General features: G+C 37.4%; 1 protein-coding gene across 50 annotated transcripts in view; it reads left to right on the top strand.

Moving 5' to 3' along the window:
- EPB41L2 (erythrocyte membrane protein band 4.1 like 2) overlaps nt 1-20,623 on the top strand; it is a 103,192-nt gene extending 82,569 nt beyond the window's left edge. For 18 of the 50 annotated variants that reach the window (XM_065056945.1, XM_065056939.1, XM_065056940.1 and 15 more), the window contains 10 exons: nt 1,317-1,463; nt 2,837-2,941; nt 5,857-5,997; nt 6,996-7,049; nt 7,258-7,821; nt 9,694-9,816; nt 10,320-10,418; nt 11,501-11,581; nt 15,233-15,371; nt 19,377-20,623. In XM_065056945.1, the coding sequence (XP_064913017.1) occupies nt 1,317-1,463; nt 2,837-2,941; nt 5,857-5,997; nt 6,996-7,049; nt 7,258-7,821; nt 9,694-9,816; nt 10,320-10,418; nt 11,501-11,581; nt 15,233-15,340 (1,422 nt within the window). In that variant the 3' untranslated portion in view covers nt 15,341-15,371; nt 19,377-20,623. The remainder of the gene's footprint in view (nt 1-1,316; nt 1,464-2,836; nt 2,942-5,856; nt 5,998-6,995; nt 7,050-7,257; nt 7,822-9,693; nt 9,817-10,319; nt 10,419-11,500; nt 11,582-15,232; nt 15,372-19,376) is intronic. The other 32 variants (XM_065056955.1, XM_065056957.1, XM_065056958.1 and 29 more) reach the window with 15 other exon arrangements.
- Nucleotides 20,624-23,548: the final 2,925 nt, after the last annotated feature.

Raw genomic sequence — 23,548 nt, 5'->3', positions numbered from 1 at the left:
AATCATGGTAAAAATCCTAACAAAAATGTTAAAGTAAAATTTCAAAAATCTTTGTAGAAAACACAGATGCTTTACCTAAATTATTGTCTTTGATTACATTATTTCTATAAAACATCATTAATAATTGTCTACATTGATACTATTCAATCTTCAGTCTTTTAATTCTTTACTAAAAATGGTTCTGAGGCTTAAACTTGAATTTCACCACAGAATACTGAAAAATATTCTTGTATTAGAGTTTGCGTAAGCAACATAGTTTTCCTCAAGAGCTGGCGTGCTGGGAGGAGGACAGATTATGAAAGCAGAGTGAAATCTGTTCTTCCCATCAAAGCCCAGCATTGTATTTAAAGGATAATGAATTTCCAAGAGAGCTAAGCAGATAGATTTTAGCCTACTGACCAGAACAGTTATGTTTCTGCATAGCTCCTGATAGTTACATCTGCTCCTGCATCTGGTATAAAGTGAAAGACCAACTTGTAGTTATTTGATCCGAGATGCTGCATCTTTGCTTCCATGGGTCATCACAAAATCTAATTCCATGTTCACACTGTGGTGTCCCCTTTGGCACTTGCCTATGTTGGTGCAATTTAGGGAGAACTTTGGTATTGGTGTGCACAAGAACTATCCCTACTTGGCTTCTGTGTCAGCTGTCAGATTATTAAATATGGAATTGGCAGATACCAGGCTTTAAGTCTTTAAATCTGATTTTTCCATTGAGTTTAAGCCTACATGACAGCCACAATGAGTAGTTTTTCTGAAGTTAAGCATTAGTTGTTTGCACATTTGGCCCTGTAGTATTGTCTTCACAGAAGCAGTATTTTTCATGGAGCTTGTAATATCGAGAAAGATGCCTTTTTGTAATGCTTCTTGGGTTAGACTATTGTTTCTTGCACAATTAACCACTTAAGGCAGCTATAATATCCCAAAACGCTTGATCCTGTGCTTACAAATTTTAGATGAAAGCAAACAGCTACTGGAAATGATTATTGTTTCATAGGGCTAGTAGGTTTATGGATGAAAATAACCTTCTGTTAAATAATAATGCACAGCATTATTTTTCCTTTGCCTTAAAAATGGAAAGAACAGTCAATGAGGGGCCTTTCATTACAAAAACAAAAGCAAAAAAAATCTTAGTTCCCTTATAGCCTTAAAGTTTTTTATTTGAAGGCACTCCAAAGAAGAATAGCTCTTCAGACATAAGGCACTTTCCTTGGTTTGGTTTCTTTTTTTCTTTTTTCTTTTTTTTTTTTTTTATAGTTAAGTTTGCTTTTGTTGTCGTGTTTTGTCCTACTTTGTTTTACGTTGCGGGTTGCTAGGACCTGGATAAGACCCAGGACGACTTACTGAAACACCAGGCTAGCATTAGTGAGCTCAAGCGCAATTTCATGGAATCCACACCTGAACCACGCCCAAATGAGTGGGAAAAGCGGCGTATCACACCTCTGTCCCTACAGACACAAGGGGTATGTCACTGCAGACACTTCTCCGCATGCATTTCCATACAGCCCTGTATGTGATGTAGTAAACGCAGTTTTTCCTTTAAATGAACACTTTACTTGGCTAATGTAATATTTGTTTATACTAAATATACATTAACTTTTTACCACTTACCATTGGATCTGACTTTAATGTTTGGAATTTTATTCTACAAGAGCAACTGAATGAGGAATCAGTAAAACAAACAAACAAAAAGGAGGTGATGGCAGTATTTTCGTGTGCGTTGGCAGCTTAAATTTCACTCAGACTTATGCAGATTGGAGTTAACTTTTTAGTGAGAGTAGAACTTTTCCCTCAGTTTCCATCTCTATAACTCTTCATAGACAGCTGGTACATAAACACACACAGTCTGTGTGTTGTTTTAGAAGGACCTTACATGATCAGTTAATTTATAGCGGTGATTTCTTCAGGACATATTTAATATGGTTGTTAAAATTTACTCAGATTAATCTCTAAAAGTCTGCAAAATGAATTGACCTACTGTTTCTCGATACGTCCTTCCTGAACTGAACTTTAAAAGAGCAGTTTGTAAAACAGTTTTGTATGAATATTCTGGATGTCTGTGGCAAGTAAACTACCCAATTACATTTATCTTGCTCTTGTGAAACTTTTAGTTTTATGAAGAGTTATTTGCTGCATCATTCTTAGAGTAGAAGAGGAAGTCAGTCTTTGAAAACAGTCAGTTTTTCTTCTGTTACTATCCTTTTCTTCCTACCCTTCCCTCCTGAATGTATTGTCCTATCCCATTAAACTCTTCAGTATTCTCTTCAGTATTCTCTTCAGTTCAGGTGAACTTTCAATTAAGTTTGCTTGATGCTGCCTAATGGTTTTTGATAATAAGACTTTATTTCAATAAGATACTTAGCAATCTGAACTATATGTGCATACAGAGTATACAGTCACTGACTGTATGGATCACTTCTTTACTGACTATTTTGTAAATTTACGGTTACTGACAGGATAGTATTCCTCAAATTTCTGAGTAGTACCTGAATATTTCTACGCATAGTGGTATATGCATACGTACAAATGCTGATCAAATTTTCAAATGTTCATGACACATTGGTTCATTTAATAGCTATAAAGGTATTTTTGGTTAAAATAGACATTTATGTAAAAGTGTAATTTAATTTTTGTTATGTGGTTGTGTGTGTTTTCTGTGTTGATTTCTTTGTATTGAATTTGAGGACACTCCAAGTTCTTTTATCTCTGTATTTTTTTTCCCCTCATCAAGTATGTTGTGTCACTTTCAGATGGTTTGGGTTTATGTTAATGTGTAGTGTGTGTCTGTCTCATTGCTTGTTGATTTATATGGTTTTATAAAATGAAAACCAAATAGAAAAAAGGAGACCACATTTTCCAAGTGAAACCTCTGCCTGGGAAGGAGAAGCAATGGACTGCAATACCATGGATTGCTGGAGCAAAACCAGAGGAAACCAATAAGGTGGCTGCCCTGAAACCTACTGCCTTTTTGCTGTATCTGCTGTGGGCTAGCTTGGGCGCTTCTTTCTTCTTCTTTTTTTTCTTGTCCTGATGGAGAAGCCAGTACTGAAAGGAGAAGTTTACAGGATCTCTGTGTGTGTATATGTATGTATCTACACATACGTGAATGCCAACAACATTCTGCTTAAACACCAAACTAGCTGTGAAGTTCTGAATGGCTACTGTTTGAAAAAAAAACCCAATTTTTTGGGGAAAATTACTATGTTTTATGGATTAGGATGACAGCAAAGCATGTATTTCCATTCTATATGGAAATAATTGTCTGCAGTTATTTGACACTTCACACAAAACTTTTGCTTTACTTTTTCCCCATGTAATCATTATTGAAGTCCATAATGCTGTAGAAGCAGCTTCATTTCAATGACAACCTGGTTCTGAGTAACCTCCATGCTTCTGCACCTCTCTTTTCATCCAGGAAAAGAGGGAAGTTTTCCCCCCATAAGCTGGTTTAACACCTATGCAGTGAAAAACACTATATAACCTGTGGGACTACTGGCAGTGTAATTGTGATCATGGGTAGCAATCATGATGTTGGTTTTTTATATCACTTTTGGACTATTTCCTACCACCTAGTAACTGGGACAAAAGTAAGTTAATGTAAAGCTGTCAGCATTACAGCTGTCAGCTGTAATGTAAAGCTGTCTTATTTCATTAACATATATTAATATGAGGTTTATGAAACAGTATATTTCCATCCCAATTTATTTGTTGAGGGATGTAGAGAAGTTCAAGTGTACCATTATCCACAATTTATAAACTTGCTGGTATTAGTAGATTAATACATTGCTCAGTCCTATTTCTGGACTGTATGTGCTTGCCTATCTTCCAGGTTAGTTGGGCAATAGACAAAAATAAAGCAGGGGTACCACTCCTAATACTCTTTCTTTTCCTCCTTCTTTTGCTCCAGTTAAAATATTTCCAAATAAGTAATTTCCTGTGTATGAGAAATGTTATTTTGGGTACATCTCGTTTGTGCCACTATACTTCTGTATCACTGTACTCCCACAAACACACAGCATCTGTGACTTAATACTAACAGAAATTGTGACACATTGATATGTATGTCACAAGTAAACGTGTGAAATGTTGTTACGCTATCAATACCTGCAGTATTATTTTTCTAATCCATTTCCCCCCACCCCCACCCCTGCAAACAGTATTTCATATTAGTCTACATGACTATGTACCAGAAGGGATTTGCCAGGAATTTAAACATCTTCCCATGCTGATACATTATGGTAACTACAGTGATTTGATGAAAAGTGCCAATTCTGTCTATATATTTAATCATTTTCACTAAATGCCACCTCAGCGAACAGGAGTTACATTATCAAACAAATCATATAATTGGGATTTTCATTTTAAAAGATTGTAAGACCTAAAAACGTGAAGGTGCTAAAATGCAAAAAGATGGGTGGTATATGCCTATCTTTAATTATATACAACATATGTGGGGAGAGATGCACACAGTCTGACCACATAGATTATTTTTTTTTTTTACCCTGTTTTTTTTTCTATTTACTGCTCTGACTGGTTAGAATACATGTGGTACTAGAATATGGTAGAAGGGGTATCGTGAACATTTGTCTTTTGATGTGATCTGTTAATAGATGAACATTTATTGAGCACGGTGAACTAGGGAAAGAAGTGGGAGTGAGGAACACATTGCCATGATGGATACTGAATGTTGCATGAGGGCACATTTAATAACTTGCATTCATATTAGCTTTTCTTAGCCACCTTTGAAATGTACTCTAAATTTTATTGTAGGGAAAAAATATAGGGATTCTTTATCTTTTCTTTCTCTGTTCTTCTGCATGGCATGCGTGTTGTAGTATATGCTGAGTAGCATGGTGTAACTTAGGTCAGTTCAGATTGTACATCACTGCTCACTCGGTGAGTTCGCATGGGCTGCAGTTGTCTGCATGGACCTTGGCTTTCCTCTGCCGTGTGCTTCTGCTGCGATCCTCTGTAGTGCCCTCCTGCGGCAGAAATGCATCTTATTGAATGTTGTCAAAACGTGTGTTATGTCCGTGTTAGGTACATGTTACATTATTGGCTGCTTAACTGTTTTTATTTCTTACTTAATACAAGAGCTTGTGGAAGGAAAACTGAAACAAAGAATTATAGCCTTTTCAGAGGCCTCTACCCACGTGAATTTTAAGTGTTTGCTTTACCATAAAGATTTATAGAACTACAGAAAATAGACCAGACTAGGAATGTAATTTATGCTTTAAAGGAGCACATGCTTTTATGAATGTTTGAATGAAACAAGTTTGTTTTTTTCCTATAGAATGGGAAAGGCTTTTTGAAAAAAAGGCTTTTTAGTAAATATGAATTTAATAAGCTCTTAAGCATTTGAAAAACATGTATAATTAATATAAAATACGTTTATAAAGAATAACAAACTATTTTTAGTATTGTGGGTATGTCTTGTTCAAAGCAAATGCATCTGCCTGCTCTGAAGCTCTGAGCAAATTAGGAATTAGAGGGTGTTACAAATGGATTTTTAAAGGGGAAAACTCCCAATAGTAATTAAGGAATTACTGTCTAAGTAAGCAAAAATCCATGGAAATGTTAAAGTTTTTAATTTTTCTCGTGCGAAATAAGGAGCGAAGGTGTGCACGGTGAAGAGCTGAGTACGACTCTGTGTTGTCACAGCAGGTTTGTGTCCCCTCTGTCCTCGTTTCACCCTGCGGGGGGAGCCTGTGCCCCCCCCACCCCGCCGTGCGCCTGCAGCCTCCTCCCAGCCTTTCTGCGTCACCTGTCTGTCTTGTCAAACCTTTCCTTTGTAGGTCTCTGCCGCCTCGTCCGCCGCTGTTTAATTCTTTCCTCTCCCTTTTCTAACTCGTCTAGAGCCTAGAAGAGGAGATAACGTCCATTTTATTTAGTAAGGAGGGCTTTGCTGGCACCAGAGGGCCTTTCGCCGCCGCCGCCAGCTCGCGGCCAGCAGAGGGCGCTGCGGGGGAACAGAGCGCGGCCGCGCCGCCGCCCCAGGTGCTGCCCCATCCCCCCCCCGCCCGCCGCGCGGCACCGCGCTGGGGTCCGGCACGCAGCCCGCAGCCCGAGTGCCGGAGCCGGGGACATCCAGCCACGCAGCTTAGTTCTCTGTTGGCAGCACTCAGGAAGTACTAATTAGTCCTTGTTTAAGCTTCACTGGGAATGCCGGCTTACGCTGCGTAGGCGCTTTGCTTGGTAAACAGCAGTAATAGCTAGGATTAAGTCACAGATGATGTGTTTTGGTTGTTTTGGGGTTTTTTTGTCTAGTCTTTTAGCTTGAACTCAAATTTTGCTGCAAACCATTCACTAAAAATACATTAGAACAAAAAACACTACCTAATACATAATTTGTGATGGGCTTTCTATTATATCCATCCCAGATAATTTTGTTATGGAACAAATACTAATATAACTGCTTTAATCTCATCATTTTGGCTCCAAAAAGAATCCTAATGGGATCATCTTAGTAACCATGTATTGCTGTTCTGACAACATACCACCCTAAACAGTGCCCCTCATCTTGTTACCTATTAAGTATCATAAAGTGACAGACCAAGGATGAACAGCCAAGAAAATCTTACAATAAAGTTTTTTTTAAATTATGCTAATAATCTCATAGTAGAATGCTAAGTAGATTTTGGGTTGTTTTTTGTGTGTGTGTGTTTTTAACTTTCCCTTAACATTATTCTAATTTCTGATTTAACTGAGAGAAGTAACTGCCTCAGTAACATCACTGGTCAGTGCATTCATGCTTTTATTTTCAGCCTTTCATAATTAAAATCTTATTCCAATTAATAATGTCCATATTTTTAACCTAGTTTTGAATGATTTCAATGAAGTGGAAGGAAGGGAGCATAGTTCTTTGTGAGTCTTGCAGTGAATACACAGTGTCTGTCTAGTGTCATGTATATTCTTAAAGCTTGCTTGGAGGGTGTTACGCTGTTGAAAAGGGTTATGCATTGATTTTTGTCCTCTGATTGCTTTTTGTTTCACAGAGACATGCTTCCAGAGCAGAAGTGCCTTGTACTGGAGTCAGCGATGCTGATAAGGTTCTACTGATTTTTTCCATAGTTAAATTCAGCTGTAACTCTTCCAATCCATCTTCATTCTTTCTTTCCTTCGTTTTTCAGTTAACCATCACAACCATCTTTTGTCTTCTACATGACATGAACCAGCCATCAGCTAATTTTGCTTCCATTATTTTAATTTATTCATATACTCTACTTTTATTTTTCCTCATCCATGTTTTTTGTGCAGAGTTCACATGAGACTCTGGACATAGTGGAGGAGAAGAAGCAGGCAGAGGTTGGGATAGAAGAAACACTAGTCGTAGACGAAACCAACAAAGGGAAAATGCAAGTTGCCACTGGTGCTGGGGAAACATGTAAGGTGGAGGAGCATCTGTCAAAAAAAGACTCTTCATCATTGCCTTCAGATAGTAGCAGCAGCAGCAGTAGTAGTGAGAGTGAGGATGAAGAGGTGGGAGAATACCAGCCACATCATAGGGCAACTGAGGAAGTCATCAGGGAAGAACAGGAAGAAGAGGAAGACATGAAAAGGAAAGAACATGAAGAAAAAATACAGCATGTGGAAGCCACACCAGAAGGCAGTAAACTAAATGTACCAGTTGAGCACACACAAGTTAAAGCTGAAGATTTGGTCCAGGAAAATGCAGTTACCATAGCTACAGAAGAGAAGAATTTGTCAGAGGAGATTAAGCAAGATTTAGGTGAAGAGAAAGAGGAAGAACAGCTCAGACTCAATGGAGATGTGTCTCATGTTGACATTGATGTTGCACCACAAATAATTTGTTGTTCTGAGGTAAATGGTAGAACAGTTTGACAACTAGATTAAGCAGAGATATTTCTTGGGGTGAAAATATACCTGCCTTTCTTCTTCTCCTATTTCTCCAGCTCTTCAGGCATCCAACGGGATACAGATCATTTGGAAGGTGAAACCATTGATGAGCAGTGAAATTCTGTCTCCTTCAGTTATGGTTTCTGACTTTTTGCTAGAACTGAGTGAGAATCACCAGTAAGGCAAACCTTCCGAAGACTGCCGTCTCCCTTTTGTCTCTCCCGTATTTTATATGCACATACATAACCTATATTTATTATTTACATTTCCAGTGTTTTAAGTCTTGTCTTGTCTATTTGTCAATTGTTTTTGACACGTCCATGATGTGTAATTGTGATTGGAAAGCTATTGGCAATTGAAATTAGTAAACACCCATCACAAATTTTTGTTCCTTTTTTTTCCCCTCATTACTCACTGCTTTTCTTGCCTTTTTTTTTTTTTTTCCTTTTAAAAAAAAAGTTATGAATCTATAGACTAGAATAAGTATGGCTGGAAATCATTTAGGTGAGACCACAGCATTGTGAAGCGATGAGACTGATACCATCATCATCTTACTAGGAAATCTCGTGCAGTCGATATTTAGGGAAGCACACGTGGGTTCCAGTCACAATCAGTTATTTTAAGCCAAAGAGGGTTGAAGGCTTCATTACTGGGCAAACTTTATAAAGAAGCAGAAAGGGGAAGAGTGAAGCACAGGGATGCATCTCTTTGTAAAGCTGGCATGATCTTCTGCTGAGTTTTTAAACTATTAGGTGGGTTTTTTTCTAGTTGTCTACCTGCTTGTTCTTTTAATGGTGACAGTTTCTTTTCTTTGCACTTAAATTCAAACAGCTTACCTTGGGGTTTTTTTGTTCTTTTGCACACACATCTAATCTGATTCATGATGTGAAAGAATTAGTTTATAAGATCTTTACAAGTTGCAGGCACCCACACTTCTTAAAAACGTGCCTGGTTTGGAGGAAGAGTAGAAGGGCTGCTGTTCGTGCAAGTGTGTGTGATAAAAAGAAAGCTTATTTTTTTCCCCTGGGATTTTCCCCCATGTGCATCCAAAATCAATGGGAGATAGCAACTGATGCAGCTAGAAAAATATCAAAAGGCTTTACTATACTTTTTTTTTTTAAAGTTCTTAAATATACTGAAAACACTGGCTTACGGACCCCTGCTTAATTGTTTTCTTTGTGATATTGGAGAGAACGCCACTAGTGAACTCTAAACGGTTGAAATGCCTTCTTAGCTTCTTGTCAAAAGAAGCCGTTGATTACCACAATCATGACCTTAAATGCAGATTGCTTAAAATCCGGTTATCAAAGTTGTTTTTCTATTCCAAATTAGTACAAACGAAAAAGTTAAACTTTTACATAATTTCCTTGGAATTTCTAGTCCTCATGTGCAGTTTGACTGAGCAATGATAGGTATTTTCCCAGAGTAGTTCTAATATGAAGTTCCTCCATCTGAGTTAGCCATCATCTTCTTTATGCAAGTTAAGTTGTTTTTTTTTCTTCCTACGTGCTCTCTTACACATTTTCAATATGAGTCTTGAAGCTTTGTTTTAGCAGTTGCCTTCTCCGATCCGTAGTGTTGGCTGAAACACAGAACTTTGGCAAGGTTATTAATAGTGGAGAGTAAATTTTCCTACCATGTTATGCAGATACTAGAGGGCTGGTGTGTTAGACTTCATTTCGCTTTGCTTATTTATTGCATCCTTTCTGATTGGGAAGACAGTCAAATACTTACCTTACTGTTAAGATTTTCTTGAGTTTATGGGTGTGTTTTCTTGGTCTACTTTACAAACCAGCTTCTGTTTTCTGAATTGATTGGTTATTTCTTGCACCACAGCCTCCAGTAGTGAAAACAGAGATGATAACCATTTCAGATGCCACACAGAGAACTGAAATCTCCACTAAAGAAGTTCCAATTGTTCAAACAGAAACTAAAACTATCACCTATGAATCGCCACAGGTATGGCGGCTGGGTTACTGTATTGTTTGCAAGCTATTTTCTATTCCAGTTACTTGTATATCAAAATCAATAATGTCCAAAAAACACTTTTCAAAAACCTGTCCTTTTTTTCTAAGCAGCTAAAGTTAAGCTTTGCCTGTTAATTAAGTGAAATGTGTGTAGACAAAGCTGTGTTACTCCTGAAGTCTAAGTGGTGTTTGGTTGTTTTTAATGTAAGAACTTAGTTGCTGTCTGCAAATGTACAACTCATTTTTAGTTTTGAAAACTTGATTCAAATGTCTCATTGCTCCTGAAAGGAACAAGTGGCTTTGATCATAAATTTTCCCCAAGAATGAACCATAACAACAGTCTTACATGACTGGGTAAACTCGGATGGCTTCTGTTTAGATAACAGTTCTAACTGAACTAGACAATGTATTTAGTAAGAAAATAATCCATTTTTCCTGTGAAAACAAAGCTTTTAAAGACCAAAATACAAAAATACCATTCTTTTTTCCTTACAGCTTGATAGCAGTGCTGGTGGCAATGCTGGTGTGCTGCTGAGTGCACAGACAATTACATCAGAGTCAATTTCTACTACCACAACTACACACATCACAAAGGTAAAAAATAATAATGTCTCTCCAAACTAAATAAAAATTTAAAAAGAACCCTCAAAATGAAGTCCTACATGAATTTTCTCATACAATTTATTTAAGCAAGCTGACTTGAAATGGATTGGGTTCATTCCAGGCATGTGTGAGAGTTAATCTTTCTGTAATCAGATGATGAACAGGGAAACCCTAATGAATAAGCAGTAATATCTGGGAAAGGGTGCAGGGAAAGGGTGAAATATATTATTAGCTTTTTTAGTACTTCATATAGGTCTTAGTTCTGTTTGACAAATAAGTGTATACCTAAACTTTTTCAGTTTCAGCCCTGTCATGACTCACTGATATCTTTATTGAGGTAAATGATTTGTCTGTGGTCTGCAGTAGCTCTGCCAGTGGCATCTAAGGATGAACTGCAGCAGTGTTTTCTCAGTCTTAGTGTTGATGATCCTTATGCTTCTAGGTTTAGAACATGTTTATAAACAGACCCTACCACTAGAATACTTTTCAGTCATCTTTTTGTGCTGAATTATGTGCTCTGCATTCCATGCTTGAAAAGGAAAGGAAAACTTGGTGTTTCATCATTAGAGTAAGAAATGGAGAAACAAAGCACAAAGTTGTTTCCATCAGCAATGTGAAATATGTCAAAAATATCTCACTAAGGTCCATGGAAAAAAAAAAAAATGCGAAAACCAGATTATCCTTGAAGAATCCCAAGCCATTAAATACAGAGTCTATGAGGAGGCCCATGATAGATGGGTTGAAATCAAAGACTCTTGGAATTTCCTTGGTGCCAGGTTTATATGGTGGAAGAAGCTGGAATTCCAGCTTGTCTGCATATCTAGATGTGTTCAAACTTGGGCTTCAGTAAGAGGAGGAATTCTCTAGTTGTTTTTTAGCAGGCTTAGCAATTGCTAGAGTGTGACTAACTGCATAGCTGAAAAAGGACAGGATGATTTAGTACCGTGAATATTTACTACTAATTGCAACTCAATCACAAAAATTCATTCGCTTCAGTGTGACAGAAAGGATTGCTTTGCAGCAATATGGAATAATCACAAGGATGTTTTCTTCTTGTTTTGTGCTGCCTGTAGATGGTAAAAGGTGGGGTGTCAGAAACAAGAATTGAGAAGCGTATTGTCATTACTGGAGATGCGGATATTGACCACGATGAGGTATGTAAGCTGTTAACATTCACCATGTCCTTTTTGTAGTCCAGTGCGATCTAGACGATATTTCAGAAACCTGAAATCAGAGAAAGATAGAGAAATTGAATAAGAGGACATAGACCTTGAGACTGTTAATTGTGACAAAGTTGTTAAGTGATTGTGTTTTATGAATAAGGAGCCTTTAGAATATAACTGAAAGAAAAACAGCACTTGTAACTTTGTGTCATAGTTCATGTGAATGGATTTGTTACTATTTTTAAAGGGATTGCTTTTTTTGGAAGAGACCAGATTTGTTTAGTGCTGGTTTTGCCATTTTAGAGGAAGGACATTACTAAAATAATCTTATTTTGATGCATTAGCCTGAATAGATGGGAGTCTCTACCGCATTGTGTCAGCAACATCTGAATGCAGCAGCCATTTTCACCGAAAGATTTGAAATACATTACAGCATAAACTGCTCGAATTTAAAAAATAGGTTTTGACTTGTATTTATAGAATTCTGTATAATAAAAGTAATTGATGACCTGCTGGAATCCTATATAAGTAGCTTTCATCTCTATCAGTACCAAAGCAGTATTTTAAGATGTCCTAGAAATTAAGGTTAAAATCACTTCTACCTGCCCAATTAAGAAGGCTGAATTAATGCAGTAGACAGAAAAAATAATTGAGGAAGTGTAATTATCTTTTCTTTCAAGTGTTGATTACACAATTTTTGTTTTTCATCTAAGAAAATACAGTAACAAAGTCGATCAACAGTTACTGGATAGTACAAATGGAAAAGCCTACCTTGTACATAAAGTTGCAGTGAATCCAGTTCTAACTTTATGAAAGCTATACAAATCAACATAACAGGTTTTAGTGTAAAGTACTCTTGGGAAATTTAATTTCACATCTTGATCTGCCTTCAGAAAGTGACTCGTGACAAGTTGAATCTCTTCTTGAAACTCCTAATTAAATTGAGATGGCTTTTCAGCATCAAGCATCGCTCTTGTTTACCCCTGACACATGTTCGGTGCACTTCAGATGTCTGGAAAGGTCACACAATATGTTTAGTATACCAGACAATGCTTTAGTAAAATGGTTCTCTAAGCTCTTCTTTGTTTTTCAGATAAGTGGGTAATGAAGTAAAAAATGCAATTATAAAAAAGGAAGTACAAAATACGGTTTAAATTGCTGAATTTTAAAGCAGCAGTGAGCAGCCTTTAACAGATTTAAGAAATATCTACCACTTTTTCTTCAGTGGATATGGAGCTTTTTAGGTGCACAAACTACATGCTAGCTGTTTTGTCTTTTGCCTTTTAGCTCTCTACATCACTAGAACAGTTTTCAGTAGGAAAAAAAAGATATTTTAGTTTTGAGTCTCAGAATACAAATTAGCTGTTGTAATTAAACAGTTAGAGACTTAAGGTTTTTTCGTTGTTTAAGGTTTGGTTATGAACACTGATTCTTAAATCTCAACAGCTACTTTTAAATCCTCATTTGTACTACAGAGATTACACTTGGTGTATTGTAAAGGACAAACTAAAAAAAAAAGTTGTTAGGATTAATACATCAGCAAACATCAGTGTGTTCCAATGCACACTGTGTGTTCATCTGTATGTATTTCCTTAATAGGACTTCAAATTCATTATCACATGATAGTTAAAGTGGCTACTGTTGTTGTTTCCGATCTCTCTTCAGAGTTAGTTATTTCTTCTCCCTTTTACCACCGATGGCTCAGGAAAATGTCACTTTTGTAAATGAAGATAATGCAAAAAAAAGTTTATATTTTTATTGCTTCTTCTAGTATATTTGTTTTTTATTTGTTTTGGTTGGTTTTTAGTTTTGTTTTGGATTTTTTTGGTGTGTTGTTTCAGATTTGTTTGGTTTGGTTTTGTGTTTTGGTTTGGTTGGTTTTTTTTTTTTCAGTTGTGGTTAATACTAAGGTGAGCAGTGAGCTTACTGTTGCCTCAGGATGCCTTTCAGTTTCTTCTTTCTTGTATTGGGTTCCAACAGTAGTACAGCTTGTCAAGGTTTAAAGCAAGGTGGCAATAAACCATGGCAGATGCCCTCTGTTAATCCCTCCCACCATAAAAGGTGATAGAAGATAAGGAAGAGGGACTTCAAGTTAGAAAGAGTCTTGCAAGTTGGAAGAGTTTTAAAGGCTTTACTGATGCTACTAATAAAGAGAGAAGATGATACAAAGTACACAAAACCAAATCTTGAATGCCCAATATGGAGTTGGCGTCACTCCAGCGGTGGGGCTGGGAGCTGATGTGGCTGCAGCAGCTGCAGGGCCGGCACCCCAAAGTCATGGGCGACACTTCACAGCAAACCAGAAACTGGATTTCAGGAATGCAGGGCCTGGGGCCTATAGATTGCAGGCAGACAGAGTCCTCTCTAAATGCTGGCCATGGTCGAAGAGGGACAAGACCCTCATGAGCACCCTTTTATATAGGGGATATGACAATTATGGAGTGGAATACTCAGTTGGTCAGTTTTAGTCACCTGTTCTGTCTGTCCCTCCTTGCAAACACATCCCCCTCAATTATGGGATGTTATCAGAATTCTTAGCTGTCAAAGCAATACATCTAAACATGAGCTTCCTCAGCATTCCATTGGCCACTCTTACCAGTTTCGAGCACATGGTCCAAAAAATATGCAGGCAAAAATTCAGAGAAGTGCAGTTCCTTAGAAGGCACTTGCAAGAACTTAGCTGAAAAGAAAATTCACTAAAAGAGAAACTGGTCTTGTTTTTAACAAAACCAGGACACAGCTCCACTGAAATGAGATTCAGATCAGAGGAAGGAATAGAAGGTCCCAGGTGCTCTTTCTCCTTTTCTGCCTCAGAGGGTGCTCTGATGTGGCTGACTGTAAAGCCTCGCGTAGAATAGCCTAGAATAATTTCGGTTGGAAGGGACCTGTAAAATGATCTTTTAGTCCAACTGCCAGTTTTATATATTGGTATATTTCTCAAAAAGATAAAATTTCCTAAAATGTGGAGGAGGGATTACAAGAAACGGAGTAATATCTGTATGTCCCTGAGTTGAACTAGAGAAAGTTCTCTTAAACTAGCAAAAGGAGAAAAAGGAGATTCTTGTGCTGAGAAATTTCTGACGATTATCTTCCAGAGTTCCAGTACCATGTTAGTACACATTCAAAAGGATCTGTCCATTTTGTTCAGGAAACTAGAGGGAACTCTTATGCTTCTGTACTGTCTGCATTCTTGTGAAGTCTTTACTTGCTAGACCTGTTGCAGAAGTTCAAAACCTTCTGTGGTATAAGAATATTTTTATCTCCTGGAATGAGCTAAAAAAGTTACAGGATAACTTGTGGTTATTTGTTACTTCCCAGAATTTGCAGTAAGCTTTTAGCATAGTGGGGCTTAGGGTTATTTTTGGTTGGGTTTTACTGTTTGAGGGTTGGTTGGTTTTGTGTTTCAGTTGGTTTGGGTTTTGGGTTTTTTGCTTTGTTTGGGGGTTTTGTGTTCTTTTGTGGGTGGTTTTTTTTTGTTTGTTTGTGTTTGTTTGTTTTCCCACCCCTGAGCTCTCTCAAGTTCAGGAATTTAGAGTTTTGAAAAATTATAACCAAAATTTCCGATGCTAGTCTCCCATTCTGTGGTCCCACATGAATGTCCTTTTGCTGTTGTTAAATTACTTATTTTGAATACATTTGCAGGCCCTGGCACAGGCAATCAAAGAAGCCAAAGAACAGCACCCTGACATGTCTGTCACAAGAGTGGTGGTGCACAAAGAAACTGAACTTGCTGAGGAAGATGAGGAATAAAGTCATAAAAGCCCTTGAGCAAATACTTCAGGTAAGCCAATGTATATAATTAACATAGAGAAATGTAGCATCCGTTCCCTGTTGAGTTCTGTAAAAAAAGGCTTGAAAAATATGGGACGTCTTTGATATATGCTGTCACAAAATGGTGGGTTGAAAGAGGTGCTGATAGTAGACTGTTAGTCTAAGAATTTTTAAGTCCAATCTGACATTACTTTTCATTGCAAATTTTCCTGTATATGTCTCCCAGTTTTGTCACAGTATTGTCATGGCATTTCCTATGATGTTTGGTCAAGTTGTTTTAGTTTATATCGAAGCGAGTTTCGGCTATTTCTGCAAAACATGAAGGATATGTCACATTTTTCTGTTTACATGTACAATTACAGTCCTTGCCTTACAACTTGCTTGTTTAGTCAGAACACTGTGTGCAGTTGTCCATAGTGAAAGGGCACACTTGGATATTTTAATTTAGTCAGCTAATTCTTAATCCTAAGAACACTGGAATATTTAACTTGTTATTATTTTCCCAGGCAAGGAGTTAGATGCATTGCAAACTCAAGTTTTAAAGCCTCTTAGCAGTTGAAAAAACATATTTGAAGGAATGTCAGTTTATTAGCCCTCATTTCTACGATGGTAAAAAAAGGGGGGGGGGGGGAACACAAACAAAAAATGCACATTTTCAATAGAAAGATCAGGATAAATGTAGAATAAATGTGCTGTTGCGCTGGTTGTAGGTCAGTGTCTTACAGCTCGGTAACCATTCAAGTGCATAAAGCTTTGCATTTCCTTTGTTGGTTGATGTCATGAAACTGAAGCTTCAGATTTTTCAAACTCAATGGCTTTGTTAACTGTAGATTCAAGGAAAAGGTTTCATTTGGGAATGGTTAAATAACAATGGGAGAGATTTTAAAATAAATAAATTTTTAAAAGCATTGTTTTACGCCTTTGTTGGGAGACGTCTTTGTTTCTGCTGATGAGTCTGTATTTAGCTGGAAGAGCAGAGGTTTCAACAACTGGAAGGTTTTAATGTCCATTTTGACTAACGTTAATGTAGAGGGAGGCAAGGTAAAAGAAACACATTTTGTATTTTTTTTTTTTAAGATATGAGAGTTGTCATGATTCTTATTTCCTGGCTCAGTAATTTATACAATGGTGTTGTGGCCTGTGGAAAAGAGAGCTCTAGGTCCTGCACAGGTGTGCTTTTCTGTAGTATCGAATGGAGTTTTACCAAGGAAATTACCTGTCAGAAACTCTAGCTTCAGGAGACTTCTACATACCATGAGCACTATTCGTGAAGTGCCAGGACTATATAAAAAATGAGATGCTGACTTGATAAGAGAATTGATGTAAGCTACTGTAGGAGTATGCATTCACATAAGGAGGATGTAGTCACATAAGGATGATGTATTTCACATAATGCTGATATTTTTTCATGTTGAGATGTTTTATTACTGTGCCCAAGTGTCCTAAGAGCTGAAGATTTCACTGTTAAGTATCGCTTCTGTGATCCAGAGGAGAAAAGATTCAGGCGTCAGTTTGAGAGGATATGAAGTGCTGCTGCTTGATGCTGCTTTCTGAAAGATGACGATTATCAAGGAATCTGAGTCTTCCTGAACTAGTTACTGATCACAGATGCATATTTTCAGCTGGAAGACAGAGGCTAGAGCCTTAGTTTATTTCATCTACCTGCAAGTGTCTAGCATCTGGATGGCAGTGGAAGGGCCTATATCAGTGAGGAAAGAGAGCGCTAGTATATGTTGCCAGCTGTTGATGTGTATGTGATCAGTTTAAGACTGCATATTGTGAGGTGTTTTCTATTATGAGGTATCTGTTGGGGGAATTGTTGGTTCCCATCACTTCAAACATCATCACTTCTGGGAGTTTATCCTGAACTCCTGCCACCTGCAGCACTGTATAGAGCAATGGTGTTGGAAGCTGTGGAGAAGTCTGTGAGGAGAAGAGTAGAATGTCTGCCCTCTACCTGAAGATACAAAATTTATCCCCTTTATCCATCCAAGTGGTTCCAGTTGCTTCTCCTGACCTCATACAGTTTGTGCTAGAGCTACAATGTTGGGTTTTGTTTTTTTTTTTTTTTATTAGCTGAGTTCATAAATTACCTTTTGGCCAGTTTTTGTCTGAGCTTGTGAGAACCTGGAGGTTTTACATCAGAGTGGAGCTAAGTTGGAGCTGCCCCCTGCAAATTTCTTCAGTTTTGGTCAGGTTATTCTGTGTTTGAAAAAAGAATGGATAGTTTTTGCTCATAACATGACAAACCAGGAAAGCAACATGGATTGAGTTTGGAAGTGCTAGGTCAACACTCACCTGGATATTGATTTTGTAACATTAATATTTTTTAAATTACTATAACATTGTAGAAAGTTATAAACTGTGAAAATAAATGTTGCTTGTGAGGGAGGGCTTGAGAAAAGTCACCAAAACATAGGAACTCTGAGCAAATCTCTGTGTGTTTTTGCTGCAACTTTGTTTTAGTGTTCAATTGGATTTGCTTTGCAGCTTTGTTGCTTAGTGACACTGAAGATGGGTACAGCATGAGTGCTCCAGCTTTATTTTGAAAGCACAGCAGACATGGAACTGCACTGAACTGTGAGATAGGGATGTGTGAATGAGTCCTCACATCGCATAAACGCTTCAGAAGGGCTCAGAAAAATCCCCATCACTTTTGAGAGAGCTGTTGGTTTGTAGCAAGGAGAATGCCTGCAGTTTGGGTAATTTCACTTGTCCCTTGGTACACAGCAACATTAAACATGCATGCTTAAAGCATCCTTCTTGTATTTTCAGCATTTACATAGCAGGATCTAAGGTAGGAAGATGCACTGAGACCACAGAACAGATCATTTTGATTTGCAAGGAGTTACTATTATAATATGTGTTGCCATCCACATATTCCATTTATTATTAATCAGTGTGAATTTAAAGGTCTTGGGAGCAGGGATGCTGCCTCTTTTACATTTGTACAGAATGTGCTGGTTTCGTCATGCTACCTTAATCCAGAAAAGTATCGTTCAGATGAGTGTTCAACATAATCTATCCTTTATAAGTAATTACAACGTCTCTCTAGAAGGGACTGTGTCATGGGAGAAAGAAACAATTTTGGCAGGTTTGAACCACATTTCTACACTAGTGACTAACTACGAAGATGCTTTTGTTCCTTTATCAAATATTTAACCACTTGGTAAAAAATTTATTAAAAAAAAAAAAAATAATTCCTTCCATCTGCTAAGGGTGGGAGCTTTTTGCTTTTTTTTGAGAAAGACAGACATTGTGGAATGGTATTTGCTGTACAGCTCTTGGTCTGAAATGTTTGTGAAAGTAAGAGAGGACTAATATGAAGACATTTCACCATGTTGCTCTTGTATTTGAGGCCTGGTGACTTGTTTGTTTGACTGATGATGCCTTTCAGTTAAACATTAAGGAAAAAACTTGTCTAAACACAGGCTGTCTGAAGTGCCTTGAATATGTTTTCAGCTTGGACCATCAAGAGACCTGTGCCCTCCTGTAGCAGAAACTGAGGGGCAGGTGGGATGGCAGGAACAGCTCTGGACACTTGTGTTTAGGCAATGGAATCGTGCCACAAATCTTGCTGAGGTGTTTCTAAGGCGGTGAAAACTCTGCCCTGGTGACTTCAGCAGTGTTATTTGTGTAGACTTGCTTACTCTAATAAAAGTGAGAAATATTACACTCTGATTCTGAGCGATTATTAATTGAACAGGTATCTTTGTTTTTTATTTATGCACTAGATTGTGGATTAAAATTTTCAGTAAATGTGCAAGAGGTGACTTTTAAAATACCGTGAGAATTTTGGGAAGGGGAAGAAATACACAAGGGCAAGAAGAACATTGATAGAAAATTCATTACTGTTTACCTCATGATTGAAGAGATGCTATAATTAATTCAACATTTTTAAATGAAATAGCCTTCCCCCAAAATAACCTATGTAGGAAAAATGGCATTTTGACTTTGTGACGTTCACACAGTATCTGTTACGCATGCTCATAAAATCTTCACCTTTTTCTTCCAGAAGTAAAAATGAAACCGTGATCATGAAGAACTGTAATCATTCCGAGTCATCACTACTCTACCGAATTCACCGAGCCTAGCGATGATGACCATATGTTCAAGACTTAAATGCCAATACCAAACTCCATTTTAACACCTTTGGTCTATGTTCCCTTACAATCTTTCTTGTTTATTTTTTATAACCACTTCTTAACAGTCTTAGATTTTTTTAAAATGAAGTTTTAGAGGGTATGATCTTCTTTCGCACACATACTTGCATTTTTGAAGCTGATTCTTAATTCTATGAAAGTGAACCAAAAAGTCTGGAAAGCATTGTTCACTGGAGCAGGTAGTAATTGTGCAGGAAGGGGGATCTTAACTAATTTAGATATAGTTTTTCCACATATTTCAAGTGAAATATCTTACTGGAGTAATTTACAGATTTTTTTTTTTTTCCAGATTATTCAGGTAAATATATGTATCGCATAACAAAGATTTTTATAAAAATACATTTCCTAAATTTGAAAAACTATATTTCTTTGAATAAATTTTATACTGCTATCTCTGTAACTCTTTCTGCTCTAAGGTTCTCCTCTCTGTGGAGCAGAGATGGTGTGGCAGTCTATAGAGGAGAAGGAGTTGCAGACACATTTGTTCTGACTGAGCACTGTGTTCTTTTTGCACTTTGGTGCCAACACAATTTTTTGCAGACGTTTTGCTGTCTGCAGCATTCCAGATAAGGAAAGAAGGAAGAACAAAGTATCTTTCCCTTCTTCCAACAAGAGGTGATCTAGGCAGCTTAAAACCTTAGTGCTTTTTTTCTTACTGTGTCCCAACTTCAACACTTCCATTATTTGAACACATGTGTAGAATGCGCGCTTTCTATTAAACCTCACTGTCTCCATGTTAGAACTGACATTTCTTGAGAGGGTGTATGTTTAAGATGCTTCATCTAATGGTTAACGCAGGTTTTTAGCATACTGAGTAAAAGCCTACAATGGACTTCATTCATAAAGTAGCAAGACAGTACCATTATTTGAGACTGCCATTGAGAAAACCTGTTAATTATTTTGAATTTTATTTTTATTTTGTTCTGCAGGGGGGTTGTTTGTTTGGGGTTTTTTTTGTTGTGTTGTTTTGGGGTTTTTTTGCTGTTGACTCTGTGTATAGTTAAAATGCCAAATTAGATCTATAGCAGCTTGAAGTTGTATTAAGTGATATTTTGCTTTCTGTAATTCTGCTATAAAATAAAGTTGTTTATTCTCTGTATGACTTTTGACACTCACACATGAACTTAGAAGATATTTAAGGTGAGCAAGTCAGTTATGAGACCTGCAATTCTAGAGGCCATGGAACTTTGAAAAGTAGGGATTAGTACAAGTAGTCCCCATTTTTCCAGAACGGTGGCAGAATTGCCTGGTTCCTAATACTGTTACTAAAGTATCAGTGTTTTTTAAACCTCTTCTGATAAGCATACTGGTTTGTGTTGTTCAGAGGAGGAGAGATCTTCAGATGCCAAAAGAGATGAGATTTGGACAGCACATCACAAGATAAAATGCCACTCAGCCTGCAAGTGGTTCTACTGAGTTCATTGAGTTGGGATGCACTATGATCTTCAAGTAACAAAACAATCTGTAACATTTCTCAGTACATTCTTTTCACTTCTGAGCAATATATTTTTGGTGCTATTCTCAGTTTAGATTGCTGCCATCTGTCCACATGCTTGCTTAACTATTAGTGTTGGCTTCATCCACTTTGGATAACGTAACAGTAACCAAGTTGCTGATTCATATATGCATATAGGTTTTTTCAGTTACATCCCACCTTACTCTGAAAAATAGCAGATAACATTCTGACCTGCTTTTCTTCAAAAACAGAGGCATTCTGCCTTTCTGAAAGGGAAGAGAAACCCACGTGGCCTAATAACATAAGGACACTACCACAGCTCTGTGCAGGAGGAGGGAGGTTGTCAAGGAACTGGCAGGTTTGGCATATGTGAGTGGAGGTCTAAATGGAGATACATGCATTTAAGGGAATGTCTTAATGGATTTTTCTTACCAAAGTGTATAAGAAAAAGTTTTATAAAATCGTTGAGGTATTTTTGATGTGGTGTATTATTAGTTGCAGAACTTGTTTGGTGGGTGGAAAGCATATTACTCAGTTCCTTATTGACTTGGATCTTTCTGATTTGTTAGACACTAGATCAATATTGTTTTCTGTTGCAATTGTATTTAATCCTTAGCACAACAAATGTAATATTCTTGAAAACAATATTACTTTCCTCGATAGCTGTATGTCTTCAAATAGTGATCAGAACATGTTGTCAAGGAAAAGTTAATAGTGCTTTCAGGTCAGGTCAGCATAGCTTGTGCGTAGCTATCCCTTATGTTAATTAAATGTGTACTAATTAAACATGCAGAAAAACTTCAGCCCTGAGTGTGATTCTAGAATATTGTGCAAGTCCGAGTCTTCATTGTTACTTTTTTAATATATCTGTAGCAAAAACTGTAACATGCAACTAAAGAAATTGTTCTTGAGGCACTTCACGAGCTGGTTTTGTAATACATAGGTAATTTCAAATGCAATTATGGGCCTATTTAATAAGAAGATATTTCAGTACCTGATTCTCCTTAAGTATGGGGAAAAGTGAGTTGTAGATCCTGCACAAAAATATTTAACAGAGCTTTTTCTGGTAATCATGATCATCTAAGGGTTCATAATGTTGGAATTGTTTTACAGATTGTTTCCTAGATGAAGGTTTCATAGAGGACAAGCAAACAGCTATTGTGACAGACTGTTTTTAAAAGAAAAGAAAGAAAGGATTGCCCAAAGTGATAAGGAACTACAATACAAGGTGTTTCTTGAAATATTCTCCTGTTCGACAACTTGAGCTGAATAGAAACTTTTAGTTTGGCCACAGAATAGATTAAGAGATGGAATAAAAGAAATACTGTAACAGAAGTCCGAGTTTGTGAGATTTTATAGATCCCAACAACAACTAACTGTACCTTTGGCCAGGGTGCAGTGGGAGCCTCTCATCTTCTAGCCAGCTGTGGAAGTGGGCTACTGGGAGCAGCTGGTGTTCCACACTGTTGGCCTGACAGTGTGAAACTGTGTTGATTTTCAGGCTGCCCAGTTGTTTGGGGTTTTTTTTTTGTACTGCACTTGAAAAAGATACTTGGATTAGTAATATTAATACAAGTTGCAAGTGTTAGTAGTGCTGCTAATGCCTGTAGTGTTAATGTACTGCATGAAGGAAATCTTACAAGAGTGTTTGGAGGTAAGTGTATGCAAGTGGCTGGGCTGGGCCAGGCTACATGACTGACACTGCCTGAATCCTGTCTCTGGCTGAGGCTACTGATGGCTGCTTGGGATGTGTGTAAGAGTAAGTTATTTAAGGATTATGTAGGGAAACAGGAAGTTCTCTGTACTTCAGGATATTGTATCATTCAGCAGTATGTCCTGTGTGTTGCAAGGATCTCTACCAGCTGCTTCTGAGGAAATTCTTGGACACTTAAATACCAAATGATGAAATCACACCTCTGGAGCGGGACAGAGCAGGGTCATGGCAGGAGGCCAGTAGGTTTATTGATTACAGATAAACTCATCAATTACAGATCATGTTTTTTTTCTAAGTGACACAGCTGTAAGCAGAGTGGGATCTTTAGAATCAAACTTTCAGATCTCTCTCCTTAGACACCACCTTACACTTCACTCCAACTTTTAGATCTCTTCTATTTGTGGTGTGTTTGATCTTCAACATTACATCCTATGGGAACACTGGCACTCAAAAAACCCACATCATTTGTGTAATCAGGAGAATAAACCTTTTTATCTCTGTATGACTTTAGACCCTTTTTCTTAACAATCTTTATCTATTACTTCTAGTTTCTTCATTGGTGTCACATAAGTATTCATAAATACACTTCTGACACTGCGTAATATGTGTCTTGTTACTTTTTTGGTGAAGTTTAAATACTTTACATAATGACATAAAACTAAGCTTAGAATCATTAAAAATGAAACAAAGCATCACATTTTTTTCCATCATCACTCCTTTCCTGGTATCATGATGGATCTTTTGATGACAACAGTATTATTTTGTTTTAGTGTCAGCACTTAAATACAAGAGTGGAGTTCACTTGAGGTAGGAGTAGGCCAATACTAAGAACTTTTGAGACTCCCTCTGGATGC

The sequence above is a fragment of the Columba livia genome, chromosome 3, assembly GCF_036013475.1.
Source record: "Columba livia isolate bColLiv1 breed racing homer chromosome 3, bColLiv1.pat.W.v2, whole genome shotgun sequence".
Taxonomy (NCBI): Eukaryota; Metazoa; Chordata; class Aves; order Columbiformes; family Columbidae; genus Columba; species Columba livia.
The sequence above is the reverse complement of the archived record's forward strand: the minus strand, read 5'-3'. Positions and strand labels throughout refer to the sequence as shown.